The sequence below is a fragment of the Buteo buteo genome, chromosome 6 (assembly GCF_964188355.1).
Source record: "Buteo buteo chromosome 6, bButBut1.hap1.1, whole genome shotgun sequence".
In the NCBI taxonomy this organism is placed as follows: domain Eukaryota; kingdom Metazoa; phylum Chordata; class Aves; order Accipitriformes; family Accipitridae; genus Buteo; species Buteo buteo.
The window spans coordinates 20,360,552-20,378,269 of record NC_134176.1 but is presented as its reverse complement, the minus strand read 5'-3'; the positions used below and the strand labels follow the sequence as shown (position 1 = coordinate 20,378,269).

General features: G+C 40.1%; 1 protein-coding gene across 6 annotated transcripts in view; it reads right to left on the bottom strand.

Annotated features, from left to right (window-relative positions):
- Positions 1 to 17,102, bottom strand: part of PTPN21 (protein tyrosine phosphatase non-receptor type 21) — a 52,001-nt gene extending 34,899 nt beyond the window's left edge. For 2 of the 6 annotated variants that reach the window (XM_075030015.1, XM_075030020.1), the window contains exons 1-2: positions 13,184 to 13,622; positions 9,103 to 9,481 (exon numbers count right to left, since the gene is read on the bottom strand). In XM_075030015.1, coding sequence (XP_074886116.1) covers positions 9,103 to 9,282 — 180 coding nt within the window. In that variant the 5' untranslated portion in view covers positions 9,283 to 9,481; positions 13,184 to 13,622. Of the gene's footprint in view, positions 1 to 9,102; positions 9,482 to 9,790; positions 9,908 to 10,217; positions 10,473 to 11,163; positions 11,279 to 13,183; positions 13,623 to 16,862 lie in introns of those variants that run through there. The other 4 variants (XM_075030016.1, XM_075030017.1, XM_075030019.1 and 1 more) reach the window with 4 other exon arrangements.
- Between the last annotated feature and the right edge of the window lie 616 nt (positions 17,103 to 17,718).

Below are 17,718 nucleotides of genomic sequence, written 5' to 3'. Positions count from 1 at the left end.
CATTTCTGAATTCCAAAGGCCAAGAGTCAAATTTAAGAAGTCATAAACACTTCCAGTTTCAAGGGGACAAAAGGAATGTGGCTCTGAATACAAATACAATAAACAACACTGTTTTCTAAATTTCTCATTCCAGGCACACAATATTTGCTGATACCTTAGACAACATTTGCTTTTATTTCTGTGCTCCAATCCCCCAACCATTGGGTACAGTGTGTGGTAACCTCTGCCACCCCACAAGGATATTGAGAAGACAGTATCTTAAGATCCCATAAGATATTAGGAATGATAACAGTAGTACCACACAAACTCCATTAAGAAAGAAATATTATCTTCACGGCAACATCACACACTGAAAAGGATAAAATGTACCAAATGACTACTCTTCAATCCTTCCTGCAGACTGAATGAGGAAAGGAATGCATGTAAAAAGTTGTATTTGTCTTTCATTACAAGACTGTTAATATCATGGGCACAGTCACAGGAGCCACAGTCAGACTGTGATGCTGAGATCCTGTAACTTCCGAGTGTTGTAAACGTTAATGTATATAAAATGCAAGACAGCGAGTAAACTAGAGGACCAAAAAACCACCCACAAACCCACCAGTCGAAGTTGAACTATAAGCCATGAGCTACTTGATCTCACTTGGTAGAAAGGGCTCAAAAAAGCAAGCCTGCTGTGCTGCCCCAGCCCTCCTGCCCAACAGGTCAACCGCATCAGCCCTGGGCTGAGCAAGGTCTGAAACGTCAAACCACCACTTCTGGGGGATGGCAGAGGCCAAGGTGCAGACTGAAACCTCAGGGTAACAGCTACAGAGCCACAGAAGCACACCAACGAAGTTGAAAGACTTCTGTAAAAGATACCACACAAACACAACCACAAATGTATAGAAAAACTTCTAAGCAACTGTTTGAATAACTTTCACCTGCAGCCTTGGTGTATTTGCAGAAAGGTAAGGAGAGAAAGAGCACAAACTTCTGTTAACACCACCACTGTCTCAAACTCTCTGATGTAAGATACTCCTGGTGCTACACCCTGAAGTCTAAACTGAATGTGTAGCCTGTTTTTAAGGCATGATGGTCACTTGCACTGGTCTGTTTCTTTATAGCACTGACCACTTTTTCTTGCCTACACACAGAACCTATTAGTTACTGGCACAACAGACTAAGAAAAATGTTTCCATGTTTTAAAATATTCTCTGGAATCCAGCATATCTTTAAACAAGATTTTTCCGCTATGGTATTTTCCCTTACAAACTCCTCCAATCTGCCCTATCAAAAATAAAATGAAAGCCAAGCAAAACACTATGGACAAAAGCCTGTCTTCTGACTTGCATGCAAGCCTTTCACTTGACTTCAAGGGCAAAATTTGATCCTGTGAGTTTTCAGAGGAGCTTATGCACCCTGGAATATTCGCACTGATTAAAATAGAATCAATTTTTGTTCATTGCTAAAACATTTTATTATTAGCAGCTCAGGACAACATCCAATGCTAAAAAGAATGTCATGACATAATTCTTAAAATATGTTAAGCTGTTAAGATTAACACTAATTTGATGTTCATTTATTTTAGTGATTTATTCATGACCCAACCCCTTTGAAGAAAATCAAATAGAAATAAAATGAACATATAATTTCTGCACAGTTACTTTCTACATAGCTGCTTTCTGTCACTATGGACAGGAATAGGAAGCATTTTTGCATAAAAGTTCAAGAGTTATCAAGAACACCAAAGCACCACAAGCCCAACACAGTATTGCAGCTCACAAGTTGGTGGGAGTGGAGTGACCTCATCTATGAGGTCAACCAGACTTCCTAAGCTAAGCAGAGGCGATTCATCAGGTATGAGTGCCACAAAACTACATTACTGCAGGTGACTATATTATATCTTTTGGCATCATGTATGATGAGAGTCAGAGAAGTGCAGCTGGCCAGTTTTAAGAGACTAAAGTAAAATTTTACTGTGGACTTCAATTGCCTAAGAGCGGGCTATAGAGAACCCAGAGACAGCCTCTTCTTGAAAGTGCTCACTGCAAGTACGAGAAACACTGGGCACAAGCTGCAATGTGGGAAATTCCCATTAGATCAGGCAAAAAAATTCACAAGACGACTAGCCAAACACTGGAACAGGTAGCCCAAAAAGGCGTCAAATCTCTACGCGTGGAGGCACCCAAACTCACCCAGACAGTCTCTGAGCCACTTGATCCAAGCTGGCTTTCCTGGGCAGAGGGTGGGACCATGCAACCCTCAGAGGTCGCCTCCAACTCAAACTATTATGTGATTCTATGCCATCATAGAATTGGTGCTGACAAATAGAAGCAGCTTACTGAGAAATTCTTGGATGTAAATTAAATAACACCTTTTTTAAAAAAAAAAAAAAAATTCTATATTTTACAAACCTATTATAAACTGAGCTTTAAATCTTACAATTCTCATCAGTTTCCACATCTATTAAGCATACTTTGCTGTTTCTCATCTGTTTTATAATTTGAAATGGAATCAGTGAGATAGTCCTTCCTCCCCGTACCAACTGCCTGATATTTGTTAGCTACAGCTAACTGCTGTATTTCATTTTATTTTCCTTAACATAGATCAGGCTCATCCCTAGTATAATTCCACTTTGGATCTAATCTAAACATCATTTGTATATATCAGTTATTCTGATTAGCAGTATTAAAAAAAATGTTTTAATATAGAATCTCAGGGTCTATTTTGGTCACAGTTTACACTACCTAGAAAAGAAACAGAAATGACAAATATATATACTAGGTATCAAATGTGTGTAATCTTCTCACTGGAGCTTAAAAGCATCCATTATAATCCCCAAACTTGATTGTGCCTTCCATTCTTTGGCCATATAATATGAAGAAAAAGTCATGTTCCCCAGGATTTTGAGACAACACTATTACTGCCATCTTTAAAAACAAACAACAACAAAAAAACACACAAAAAAAAACAGAAAAAAGAAAAAGAAAAAACAACCCAACAAAACAACCCAACACATTCTCTATAAAACCTCAGACTAAAGGAAAAAAAACCAACTACTTTTTGTGGACGGAAGCAGGGAGGACAAATAGATTTTACCACACATTCCCCTGAGGCATAGCAGTGTTCAAAGTTTACTTCGAACTTATGTATTTAATTATTTATTTCCCAGCTAATTTCCATACCCTGTATTATAAATCTTACAGAATATCTCACAGGTTATGAATAGACTGGAAGAGAGAATTGTTTTCTAATTGTTAATACAGTGCCTTCTAATTAACGCAATCTGCTACCTGCCTCAAGGGTAGAGTGACCTGAGGAATCACCATCCTAAGATGTGAGGCAAGAAATTAAAAAAAAAGAAAACAATAACAGGGTTTACAGAAGAATGCAATCAAAATATATTTTCAGGCTTTTCCTCTTTTACATTGGTACACAGAAATAAAACAAGCTATAAGACTTCCCTGAACAGGGTGCTGAAAACACCTTCTCATTATTGAAGGATAAGCACTGCAGTCGGACTTACAAAATCCCAGTTAGCCTAAGGGCTCCACCGCGTCTAGCTTTATTATATGCTTGGATACTAAACAGCTCCTGCCATCAGGATATCACAGTTTAAATAAACTGCATGCAGGAGAACTGGGTCAATAATCTCGTACTACGCACGACTGCCAGATACCACATGAAAGCTTTACCCTACGCCCAATGTTAAGAACTACATAAGGAGACAAGAGGCCCTGAAAATTCCCCAGAAACTCCACTCTTATCACAGCAGACAACCTCCTCCACAAATCTTCCCAATCTCTAGGGCAGAAAGGATTTGGAGCAGCCTGGACTGGCCAGTCTACAAGACCCAAGACTTCCTGGAAGTGGTGGAGAAAAAACCTGTGAGTCTTGCCACGTACCAGCCACCGACTGGAAAGCTGCACTCCTCTACATACTACCATGACCAATTCTTCTTGCAGAAAAAGGAGGACCGCTGGCTAGCATCTCTCCCGTTTCCCCATCTTGAAGCTACTCACTTTAGGGTCCTTTTGCTTATACCATTTTTGTTGTTCTAGTGCTGACAAGATCGTCAACTGTAGCTGCAGGAGGGAGTATTTAGCAGGGTAGCTATACAAATACAGAGAGAAGTGAGTCTTAAGTCTTAGTTTTTTCATAATGAAATGACTTTTCCACCACACACACCCCCCCCCAATTATTTTCTCCTAACTAATCCAATATGGGTTTCACAAATGCTATTTAAACAAAGCAATTGTCAACTACACCTTAAAGCAAAACAGCAGGGATAAGAAATAAACAAAATCAATACCTTGCAAGGTAATCTGATATTCTAATTTATTCAAATTAAAACATTGCATGAATAACAATACAGTGTGGTTTACACCTTTCAAATATCTTGAATAAACGGTCTTCTGACAGGCAAAGCAGATTCCACTCATTGGTACATTAAATAAAAGTAAACCAGCTAATTTGCAAGCGAAAGAGTAATACCTTCATAGTGCATAGAACACATTCTATCCAAGACATTTTAATCTCTTGTAGAAACAGGTCAGCTACCAACATGACAAAGAAATGCAGAAACATACTTTTTTTTTTTAATTATGTTACTTTTTCCCACCACTGTCCAAGGCTCCAAGAAGGATGGACTCACACATATCTGCTTTTGACTCACACTTTACACAGCACTGACATTAAAAGGAGTATCACATTCCTATTCATCAGAGGCTTAAATTCTGATTGCTTTACAACAGGGAAAAGCAAAATTTCAAAGTAGTCTAAAAACACTAAACAATAAGCTCATGTCTTTGCTTCAGAAGTAAAGAAAACCTCTTCTGCCAAAATTAATATAAAACTGTACAGCAATTCACAGACATTGTGATAGTGAAAAAATACAATTAAGTGGTGTATTCAAATTCTGGCCTAACTTTATAAAAAAGCTTAACAAATCAGGGGGCAAAGATTCCCAATTGCCACTATTGCTTTCATGGAAAAAAACTTAATTTTGTGCTGCTCAGCATAGCAAGACTGAATGCAAATCCTATACCTCAGTGTATAGCTTTTTTCCTTCAGAAAAAGGAAGAACTACAATAATTGCAGAGGCAATTACTGATTTTTGGCCAACTGCTCTGTCCTTCAATTTATCGTGGTTTCCAAATCACAATTACAGCACACTTACAATTAATATAGGTTTTAGATTAAGTCAAGTTTGTAGCATCTTTTATATTAATTAGATTACACACGGAAGGTCTGCATTTTTATATACATTCCTCTATGACAATTTCTCCTGTCTTAATTTTAAGGAAAATTTGGTTCAGAGAGGCAATCATAGCAATTCAACTGTGGGCACTGATCCTCCTCTTATTTCTCAAACCATTAGCTAAAATTTTGTCAGACTTTGATACAAGGCATAAACATAATTATGGTAGTGATCCCTCTGTCATGACTTGGCCCATCTTTTATTTGCCAGTCAGTATGTTTACTGATATGTATACATCTAAGAATATTTATGGTTTCACTTGATCTTATTTTAAAAACACTCTTTACATATGCAAAACACATTTAAGAAACCACCACACTGAATTAAAGGGGTTTTTTTTGTGGTTTCTCCAAACAAGAGCTGATATTTAAGAATTCAGAGCAAAGTTTTCCAGCATAGTTCAAGCATTTCTGAAGCACTGTTTCAGAACTTCGAAGTTATTCAGGATCTGGATAGCCTTGATCCCTTCTTTCCTATTCATGTCCAAAACAAACACAGGAACTTGCACATGCACAACACATAGTCTCCATCTTCACCACGTATCTGCAGTTAAGTCAGACTCTGCTTGTACACAGGAGCAGAATTTGCCCCTTCATTCTAGTTTAGAAGTGTTATTAGAAAACAGAAATAAAATAAGATACAGCAACAGAGGTAAATCAGTTGTAATGCCTCCTACCAAACATCCAATAGATACCTAGCTGTATTAACATTAAAAAACCCCACCATTCCTATATTTTCAAGTATTTAATTTGTATACTCACACCCTAGATGCAAGACGAGCCGTGTTGCACATACTTTTAAAGGTAGTTAACAATCAGACCTCTCAGCAATTTTTCAAAACTTGTAATTCCAGAATGGTTTTCTGCAACAAATACAGCTTTTTGCATAAATCAAGTTTGGTTACAGTTCTCTCACAGGATAAAACACAGGCTGCGCTACAAAGGGTAAGTAACTTAAGTTCCCTGTTCCCTTTGGCTTCTTTCCCCAGTTCCTCAGTTTAAGAGAGCTGGATTACATACTCATTGCTGATTGAGTCACATTCTGGGAATACCAGATGATGTTCTTAGTTGAACGCATTCATTTCACTTTTCTACTACTTAGTAAAAAAATATAAAATTGTCAACATACTTAAGACTTCCTAAACCCTAACTATGTGTCCATACTAGCATACAACTTGGAAATTGAGAAGTACTAATTGGAAAATCAGAAGAAAACCAGTGTTTAGCCACACAAAGCATAATTTGAAGACTACTCATTTATATAACAATCTGTTAAATATCTTAAAAGATGGCACTGCATTAAAAATAAGCCATTCAATTCACTGTCCAAATTCCGTAATTGCAGACTACACCAGAGAGAAAGAGATATTTCTAAATTTTACCATTGAATGTGTAAAAAGGTAGAGATTCCCCTCATGCCTCCTGCAATAAGCTATTTTGAAGGTGCATGGGAACTGCATGTCCTAACTGTGTAGCCCATACACAGTAATCGGAAACTGATGCCTTGGTTTTCGTAACTGCTTGAAGTCTCAGTATTCAAATAAACAGTCATACTTTCATGTTTAACACTGTGAATTCACACTCATGCTTTAAGGGTGCTTAGTGCATTAACAATATGCAACATCTTACAGAAAGTGCTTAGTATTTTACAGTATTGAGGACTAATGTTGGTTTTGCAGATTTAAGCAAAATGTTGAGCAAATTTTTCTTTCTGAAAACTTTCTACTATGCAAGCAGTCAGGAATGATCCAGTATCTGCTTGACCAATCTATTTAAAGGCAGAACAACATTTTTTGAATGCAAGCTCTGGAAAGTAATCTATATCCTTATTTTCCATTCCCTTTTATTGCAACACATTTTCCTGCCAAAATAATCCATGCAAGAATGCATGACTGAAGGAATCTGCTCAGAGTTCAACAGTGTACTGTCAACTCCCTTAGTCAAATATATGACTCTTAATTGAGGGAATTGCCATCTTTCTTTCTTTTTTTTTTTAAACAGATTTTTAGGAGTAGCTCAAAAGAAAGAGATAATGAAGAATAGCTGAAAAAAACTTCTATCTCCAACACTGTGCCTCGTTCAATAAAAGCTAGCAGTCATCATTCAGGAAGACAAAGCCTTTGTGTTTTGCAAACCAAATATAATTAAAATTCTTTACCTTCTGTTGACTTAGCAGTAACAACTGAAAGTGGATAGATAAAATTGACAAACTCCATTCACACAACAATAACTGAATTCTAAGTATATGATATCTGATGTATTCTAAGTAAACACTAAGGCTATGAGAGTCATTAGATTCTCCCTTTGCTAGAAGGAGCAAGATAAAAGAAGTCATACTGTTGCACAGAATTGCATTTTTCCAAAATAACTGTACAGTAAAAAAAATATTTGGTGAATATACAAGAATGCATTTTGGGATTGAAAACAACTGCAGTAAACAAACACTTAGAGATTAATGGATTCACATCTATTTCATTTATTTATTATTCTCAAAACAGAAAAAAAAAAGCTGAAAACAACTGACTATAGATAGCATTTCCTACTGAAAATCCTACAGTAATGCATGCTGTGTGCAGTAATAAATGTTTGCAGGATTGAGTCCTAAATTTATTTGCTCAATATTTGAGCAAAGTTATAAGCAGTTGCCATTGCTTGACAATGATAATATAACATTTCAAAAAAATCATAGTTATTAGGCAACAATTATTTTCATGATTACTCTTATTTTGGTTACCTAAGTCTAGGGTTTTCATCCTGTACTTGAATCCCATATTCAAAACACCATTATATGGCAGACTACATAACAGAGCAAAAGCATCTTTTTCAGAACAATGTTAGCAGCACTGAACTTTTATTACAAGTTTTCTCTCTCCTGCCCCCGGAAAGTACACATGCCGTCACAGTTTAATGGCTACAAAATGAAATCAACCTTTTGAGACTCTAGTGGGAAATGTCAATTTACACAGGGTCAAGAGCATTCAACTACTGCAATCAAATCCGCCTGTGTTCAACAAAATTATAAAACAATGACATTGGTTCATATGTTGGTAATATATGTAGATTTCTATAAACAATGTTTCACAGCTCAGCATTTCAGAAGTAATTCACTCAATACAGGAGATATATGAATAATCACTAAACATGTGGGAGAAGAGTAAGTTTCAGTTGCAAAAGGATCCTTCGAAATACCAAGTAAGGAATTTTTGGGGAAAAAAGGCAGGTTACACAAATATATACAGACTAAACTAGTACGAACCATGTTTCCTCATGAGGCTAGCACCTGATCTAAATGACTATATTCTTGCTCCAAGACAGTGTCTGCAAACATGTTTGTGGTATTTGAACAAGCAATATAAATAGTTGGTCACTGGTACACATCACATTTTGCGCTTTAGGTTCTTTTCAGAGTACTAATCCATCAGAAAAAAAAACAAAAAACATGCACACAAATAACACTCTCTTTCATATCCTTAGCTAAAAGTTGTTTCAAGTCTTGCAGTAATTCTTAACCATGTTGCTTAGGCAGAAATTTTTTGTTGTTCCTTTGTGGGTTTTTCTTAAACAGCATTTTCAGCGTTGTAAGCTTTAAAAAACAGTGGCATTGTTTATCGCTCTAAGCTTCTATTCACTGCCACTTCTAACACGTCCTCCCCTTGGGCATTCCCTAGCTCTGTAACGTAAGTTTTTCAACTGTCTTGGAGCAATCAAAGTCCCTTCAAGATCAGAAGGTGAAGAAACAAGGAGAACACAGGACAGCTGCTCCAGTAAATAAACTGATTGCCCCAAATGGTAAGGATTCACCACATAGGTCATCTAGCACCAGAGACAAAAATCACGCCTTCAATCAACCAGTTTGCTTACCTCCCGCAATTCAAGTCTCTGAGCCACTGCTTCCAGACTTTCCTGGCCTGTACTTTCCACCGACAGCGTGAACTCCACAAATTCATTGTTGAGCAGCTGGATACGAGCCACCAAGCAACTCTTGCTAGATACTGTATAACGCCGAGTTCGTTTCAATTTTAACCCAAAAGGCAGAGGCATCTTCTTTCCCCCCCCCGCCCGAGGTGGTCACTGATAAAAAGCTACTACCACCAGGACCTTGAGAGGGGACAAGCAGCTATCTCCTCTCAAAAGGTAAGGAGCTGTAAAGTCTCCAGAGATCAACCAGCAGCAGCAGTATCCATTAAAGACAATCAAGTCTTCCACCAGGAGACAAGTAGAAGGGGCATCCACTGGAATCCTAGTAAGGAGCAAAAGAGAAAGAATAAATACAAGAATCAGAAATATTTTGACTAAAAGGGGAATGGTAACATGGGAAATAACATGTCTATTTTTTCTAAATCTAAATCATCAGTCTCCTTTTCCAAAATGCATAGCTGTTTTGCATTCAAATAATGAAATAAGCACCAGAGTTTCTGGTTTTTCCACAGACGACACCAGTCTTTGGCAAGTTGGTATTTTTTTTTTAACTCACAAGTGAATAATGAGTCTTAATCAAATGCAGCTGCAGTAAGTATTTCTAAACTGAATCAGTATTTAAATGAAATACCTCTACGAAGTCCGAGTTGCCTAAGGTATTTCTAATACTGAACAAAGCCATTTTCTGTAAGCGCAAATCCAGCAATCTGGCTTGTTTTTCAGAGCAGCGTGCAGCCTCAGCCGCTATCTGTTGGATTAAACAGAAAACCAAGCCCCATAAACGATTAAGGGAAAAAAAAAGAAAGGCAGGAAGAGAGGCATTAAAGCTCACACCTTAGCCATTTCCTACCAGACAATTAAAATCCAATTCCTCTAATTCTCCCTGAATTACAGCTAACTGTACCATTATTTCTTAATACCTAAGCTGCTGTAGGATGTTTCGGGTTACGCTTTGCCTCGCCAAGAGAGTATGCGGATTCTGAGAACCATTTATGGCCTAGTTTTTCCTTGAAAAACATACTTATTCCCAGTCTAAAGGCAGCCACCCGCTTCCCCACCTTTTGCAAACACCTCCGCGCCTCCTCTCCTGTCAACTCCGTAAGGTGCGAGCTTCGCCCTTCTCCTCGCGTGTTTCGTACCGCATGCACCCTAGCCTAAGAAAGTTGTCACTCTTCCTAGCGCTGGTTTTCAGTGGGACACGCAAAATAAAAACGTTCTGTAAATACAGGGGGTTTTTTTCGGCGGAAGCAGGTGTGTTGAGAGCAGTCGCTACAGCGAGGCTGGGCGCTGCGGCTACTACTGAAGCGAAAGCGCTTCACACACCCGAGGTAAAGCCGCCGCCGGCACCGCCGCCTCGGGGCGGGGGCGGTCGCGGTCGCAGCGCCTCCCTCACGGCGCCGCGGCTGGGGGCGATGCGCCCCCCGGCCCTGCGTAACACCCCCGGGCGGGGCCCGCCTCCTCCGCGGGGCCGAGCGGCCGCGGGGCCAGGCAGCGCGCCGGAGCCAGCGCCGTGCGCGTGGCGGCCGTTCCCCTGCCCGCGCGGCGCCCAGCCGAGCCGAGCCGAGCCGAGCCGAGCCGGCGGCCGCGCCCCGGCCCGCGCTGCCCGCAGCCCCTGGGCCGGGCCGGGCCTGAGGGCCGGGGCCGGGGCCGAGCCGCCCGGGGCCAAGCCACGCTTCCTCCTCTCATTGTTAGCCGCCGTTGGCCTGGAGGGCTCTGCCTGGGGACCTCTAGTGGCAGCGCCGCGCCGCACCGCCTGAAAGGAAAAAGAAAACAAGCACCTACGGTTTTTTCAGGCCGGTATGTATTAGTAGCACATTTTAAAAGGCACAGTTTGATTTATGAAGACTCTTCGTGTTACTCCTCTCTGGTAATTCTAAGACATCCATTTATTTGGAGAGGGGGAATTGGAAGAAGTAGTCTTCCTAGCGCACCTGTTTTTAAACTCAAAGATATAGCTATAAACAAAGAGATGGCCGCATACTACTTGCACATTTATATACATACCTAGAAAGTTCAACACAACAACAAACTCTTTAGGTTGAAGACCTCGTATCAGACTCCCGACTCCCTTGTAAGCAGCACGGCAAAGAAGAAAGGGAGGCGGAAAGGCACTACAGGCCTAAAATGGGGAGAAAGAGGAGGCAGCACAGCATTTTTCCTCAATGACATCTTTGCAACCCTACTCCAAAGAATGACCATAAACATATTTCATGACCACGCTTCTAATAACCTGGAAGCAGTTCTACCATCCTACACAATCCCCATCCTCAACAGATACCACTTAAATGAATCAAAAAAAACCCTGACCCAAACACCAACTAATTTATTTTTGGGTGCAGCTGCAGAATAGCAACAGGTTTCCCTGAAAAATTTAGGGATACACAGGGACTCCTCAGTTTATTACTCACTCTGCACTTTGATCCTCCAATTCCTGCCCCCCTAGAGCAGCATGCAGGGAATGCTCTACAGACAGAAGCTTTTAGTTTCCTGCCCACTGCCAGCAGAATCTCGCACTGGGTTTATTCCTGGCAGAGTAACTTTTGGCTGACTGACCTCAGCTCACGTCCCCAGGGCCCATTTTCCAATACATTCTGTGCAGAGTTACGTACTTTCTTTGGTGCTGCAGCAATGAGAGAAACCAACTTACTCATCTTTTACAAAGCTGCAGTCAGAAGTGCAATGCTGTTTTAATCTCAGTTTTTACATAGTACCACTGAATATGAGACACTTTCAAACTTTCATGCCCCCATCAGGCCCTTAGAAAAGTATTCTAAGGGCATGGGGAAAAAAAATATTAAAAAAAAAATTAAAAAAATCACTAACCAGAGGCTGACCTGACAGGTGAAATTTCCAAACCACCTAATGTTGACATGAGGCAATCTCAAACTTTAAGTTATTTCACTATGCAGACATGCAGCAATGCAAACATAGGAAGTTTAGAGCAGAATTTTCAGAACATGCCAGGAGTGCTCTTCAGGTTATGATCTGTTGTTTGCATTTACTGCTCTACTGAGCATTTACCCTAAATTATTTCATTGTAATTTAGTACATGTCTGACATCATCTTCATTACTTCTGAAACACATTTATAATAAGGAAAACTTAAGTAACTAACTTCCAGTCCATGTCACAAAAGACCAACTATAAAATAAAAATTCCTGACATATAATAAATATTGTAGAATAAAGGCAAGTTTGATGAATAACACTGAGGTATCATTCAGTAACTTTTACTGCTAGCCATGTGTACTTCTTGAAGACAGAGCTGTGCTGTTTTTATTCAGCAGCTGTGCATTCTGCAATGCTAGGTGCTGTCCTATTTGCCTTCTGCATTACTTAAATTCGGACACATCTGCATCATTATAAAGCTACTTTAGCAAAAAGGAACTACATACCACCAGGAGTTACAAATCCAACTGATGACCTCTACAGTAACAAGCCTTTATTTAGCAAGCCTGGAATTTTCACGCAACAGCTAAAAATGTCTTTAGTGGTCAAACTTTGTACATTTATATTTCAACACAAACATGTAGTTTCAAAAATGTTATATTAGAATTTCAGCAACATGGCCGTGACTGACACATGATTACTGAGCACTGTGGTATCTTTACCTACACCTCCCACTCCCCCCTCAATAATTAGCATTTTACTTTACAAAGATTTTTTTAAACAGCCTGCGTGAATGACAGCATGCAAAATAAAACTGTGATACATGATGTTGAAAAAGGGTTCCTATTATTTCAAATGCTTAAAATACATATATTTATTTCAGGAATATTTGGAAAGCCAAAAAATGAGAATACTCCACCCTCCCCTTGTTTTACCAGTTAATCTTTGACATGACTCCTGGACTAAAAGAGCAGCAATAAGTGCCTATCTCAAACCTCCCCTACTTCCAGAAGCACAGTTCTACAGCCTTTACTTTTCAAAAAGGAAATATGCTTGAAACTCCTCAGTCTTGCAGTACACAGCAGAGATCACCCGCTGTTTTTTTTTTTTTTACTGTGCCTGCTGTTTTCCCCTTACCTTGTGCAGCGATCCAAAGACACTGAGCTTCCTTTCACATACGTGTATCCAAAAAAACCCCACAGTGCTCCAAGACTTTTTCTCCCGGAGCCATCTCATCTGTATTCCTCAGGAACTGACTTTCTGTGTTCCTCTTGCCCGAAACAGCTGCTATCTCGGCTAACCCACCTTCTTCTCAGATCACTCATAGTGAAAACATTCCTCACTTCCTGTCTCAAAAAACTTGCTCTGGATATCATTCCACTGGGTAAAGAGCTAGAGGTGGAAGAAAATATTGCAACAAAATAAACCTGTGCCAGCCAGCAATTCAGGCAGCCTCTTTGATGTGACGCTGCACTGCATGAGCGCAAAGTGCGTTCTCGGGAATATTTTCAAATCACCCGTCTCTGTGTGCCTCTGGGTGTGTGCATTTAATTTCTTTTCCTGGAGGCGTTCCCCTCGCTCTATCCATGCGGAAGGATACGCTGAAAGAATTAAAGCAAAGGCCCGTATGCTTGTAGCCCATTACCTCAGAGAGTTGGAATGCCTGGCAGGGAGAATGTCAGCAATGAACAGCTGCTTCTCTGGCTACAGGGGCATTACAGAAATAGGGGTTACAACAAATAGCAGGCAATCCTTGCTTTTTTTAATCGTATGATCATTTATTTTAAGCCTTTCCAATTAAGTCAAATCTCTTACCAAAAATTCTGTTGGTCTGATTTTCACGCAGCTTGGAAATATTTTCAAGGTTTAATCTGTATGTGCTGTACCAAATGACCTATCCACATACATTTATGTCTGCAGCTAAAAACAAAAGTCCTAGCAGAGTTTCAGCTGTTGGTAATATACACAGCAAGAAAACGCAGACTAAAGACTGATCTTTCAGCCCTTGTCTGGACTTAAAACTCCCAAAGGTGTCAGTAGAAATTATGCCCTTAGTAACAACTGTCTTAGCAAGCATCAAATGCCTATCAATTAAGTAATACTTACAGTGTTTAATCAATGCAAACAACATATAAGGGGCTGCACTCCAGTCCCATAAATATATGGAGACCTCTTGTGTCTGTGCTTGCACACCTGTGAAATCAACAATTGCTGTATGCAATTTGGAATTTCATGGCTCTCCACATTGCGTGAGCCAGGCATAAGTATATACAAACTTGAAACACGTCAGGGATGAGGAAAAAGGTAAAGTGAATATGTGAACGCTGACTCATAACTGTAAAATTTAGAAAGTGTTTTGGTAATGTAAAGCACACAAACATGCTACTATCTGAGCAGGTCTAACCTGCAGATCTACTATGCAAATAACATGTTACTCAGGAGGACAATAATCTCATCTGAAATACATAGGTAATTTTGTACTATGAAGAATTCTTCTGAGTTATTTCTCTTAGGCACAATGGTCTTTCCTCAGATCAGGGGAATACCTCCTTTTTTTTTCCCCCTCCATACATCAGCCATAGTTATGATGAGCAGTCCATAAACCAAAAAAAGAATTTATTCAGGGAAATTTTATATTGAGTAAAAGAAACTAACTTTGAACTAACCTAAATTGATACCCTTTTCTAATGGTATCTGCTACAGGCCCGAACTATGGTTACTTGCCAGAGAGAACTGACTGATACAATGCATGACAAATCCAAGCCATGAAATTTTAGGGTAACAGAGGCAACCCCTCCTATTTCTAAACAATTGATACTGGAAACAAGGTCTCAATTCTCTTATCTGTCACATTTCCTATTCTAAATCTTGATCACACCCATTTCCTGCCTGATTCCCTATCTAGAAGTTGCATTTATTAGTTTTCTTACTTTCCATAGTTAGTCCTTGCTACATTTTCTTTCTTTGCATTTACATTAAAGACAACACCTCATCTTAAAAGAGACATCTAGGACACTGTCAATATACTCCTCTGCAGCCTACATTTTCTCCTTTTGAAGCTCTTCAAACTTTCATTCCTGAATTAATTTTTTTCTTCAGCTTCCTATAAACCTAGTTTGTATCCTAACTTTGTGGTTTTCTGCACTTTCTCCATTTTGCCCTATCTCATTTTTTGCCTCATCAGCTGTCCAGTACCTGCTTTGCTCAAACTATCAACTCTAATAAAAAAGGACAAAGGCGTCCATGAACATATGATGAGCTCTGATACAGACACCTCCATAAGACAGAGTGATTGCCTCAGGGCACTATACTGTGCTTCTGCTTCTCTCCTCTAGCTCCTGGTCAACACTCATGACATGCATGGGTAGAAACACCTGCATCTTTTGCTGTACTCTTTATTCTCTTGTTGAAGATTATGGGAGGAAAAGACTAATATCCTACAGCTGAATGTTGCAGCCCTTGTTCTGTAAGTACAAAGAAAAGTTTCTGCCCATTGGGTTGAATACTGCCTGCCCATAGTGGAACAGGATTAAATCTATTTTGTTCTTATTGACATCTTCCCTTCTGGGACAGTTTTGATTTTTTTCCTTTTTCCCATCCTGGTCCAAATATGTGATTGCAGTTGAGTATATCAGCCAACAGGGTGAAGGTTGACGCAAGTATTCACCTTGTTCTGATTCTGGGAACTCTGTCCAGCATCAGGTCTTTGCATTGAGTAATGGTAAGACAGAAAGTTGGAAGTGAGCCAATCAGGAAGCAGAATCAGTCACCCTCCAGACAGAACAGTGCTATGCATCTATATAGCCTAGTGGGGAGTTTTCCATTTGTGATAAAAACTCAGGCAGGATAATCTAGAAACTACTAGTTAAAGGGGCATTCCCAGGATGCTGAAGCTATGAAGAAGTCATGTGGAAAAATACCTTGATTTACTCACTAGCCATGCAAAATTGTGACTTCATGAACTGAAAAGTCAGAATGCTTCTGATTCTACATGTGACTCTTAAAAGATGTTCTCTGAACAAATTCACTTTATTCATCACTTCTATGTTTTGGTTCTGTGTCTGAAGCCTCCCTGTTTTTTCATCATTCCATTTCTTATTTGTGAAAAAGCAAGAGATTGCTGGGTCTTCATGCATCATTACATCTTTCTGAATGGTAGCGGAGAGAATGGAAGGTGCTAGAAAAATGAGCATACCTGCTTGAAGCCTGAAATTTCATGTTTGCAAGATTAATTTTTACTTATAAGGCACTGTAAAATGATGAACCATATTCTACTAAGTAACTAATTAAGGTTATGGAATTTTCCTATTAGAAGAAAACTGACAGTTATCCTACGCATAATGCAGTGCTGAACTTGAAGCAATGAGCTCCTGTCGGTATTCACAAATGATACTTTTTTTTAAAACACAAAATTTCTTTTGAAAGTAAATCCATTAGGGAATAAACTCAATTCCTATTTCTGTTCTTCAATAATTATTTTTCTTGGTCCAATAATAAAGTAATACAACTTATTTGAAATCTGAAGAGAGCAAAATGTGTCTCTTGAAGGTTAAAACGGAATGTTGTAATTAATCTGTTACTAGTTGTATCTCACTGTAACACCAGTGTAAGTGTAGTCAGGCAAACGGCTCAGATCATTAACAATAATTACTCTAGGCTATCTCTGTATGATGTTTGGTTTATATTAGGAGCAGTGATGCAGAAAGAGATTAATACAGCTGTTAACAACAACGCCTGGAGTTTATTTTACCCAGTGGCATTACTTGTAAAAGACCCTTTATCTGTAGGCTGGGCTTTCTATAATGTTACTACTCACTAGATCAGCTGAAGTGAAGCTGGGACATAGCTGCAAAAGATAAACGGTATGGCTCAAACGCGACTTCGACATAGTTCTTCCTCCCTCTGCAACTGATCCCTTGTAGCACTAAGGCTAGCAGATGCTGCAGCCTCTTTCTAAGAAAAAAAAAACCCAAACCATGTTGTTTTCATTCTTATCAATCTAACATGGGGTCACAAAACTAAAATTCAGTAGTAAAATACTTTTATAATATAGCGGTAGTTACGTACGGCATTAAAAGTTACTTTCATGCTTTGTGTATTGCTATACCATACTTGGTTTTTAACAACTAGATATTAAAATCCTCAATTTTTGTACTTCTTGAGAAGGAGCATTAATATTAAAACAACCTTACAGTTAATCTTAGGGTACTCATCCTAAGCCACGTGGCGGGACTTCGTAAACCAGTTTTATAAAAACTGGCAACTCGCTGAACGCAACACTCGACTAATTACGAGCAGACCCTCTGACATGCAACTGTTCAGAAACAATACGCTAGAAGACACGTTCACGCTCTTCCCTCCAGGGCCAGGCTCCCGAGCGCGTCTGGCTGCCTGCCGCTTGCAGACCAAGGCAGGCCGCGGCCGCCGGCTCTCGAGCGACGGTTGGCGGCGACGGCCGGCCGAGGGCGGCCCGGCCTGCCGGCCCACGAGCCTCCCCGCCGGGGCTGCGCGTCCCCCTCCTGCCCCGCGGCCTCCGCGCCCGGGGCACGCCGACCCACCCGGCCGCCCCGGGCCTGGGCGAGCCGCGGAGCCCGAGGGCTCGCGGGGCCTACGGAGCGTTACGTTACGCAGGCAGCGCCTGGCAGCGGCCGGGAGAGGGGCGAGGCGGGAGG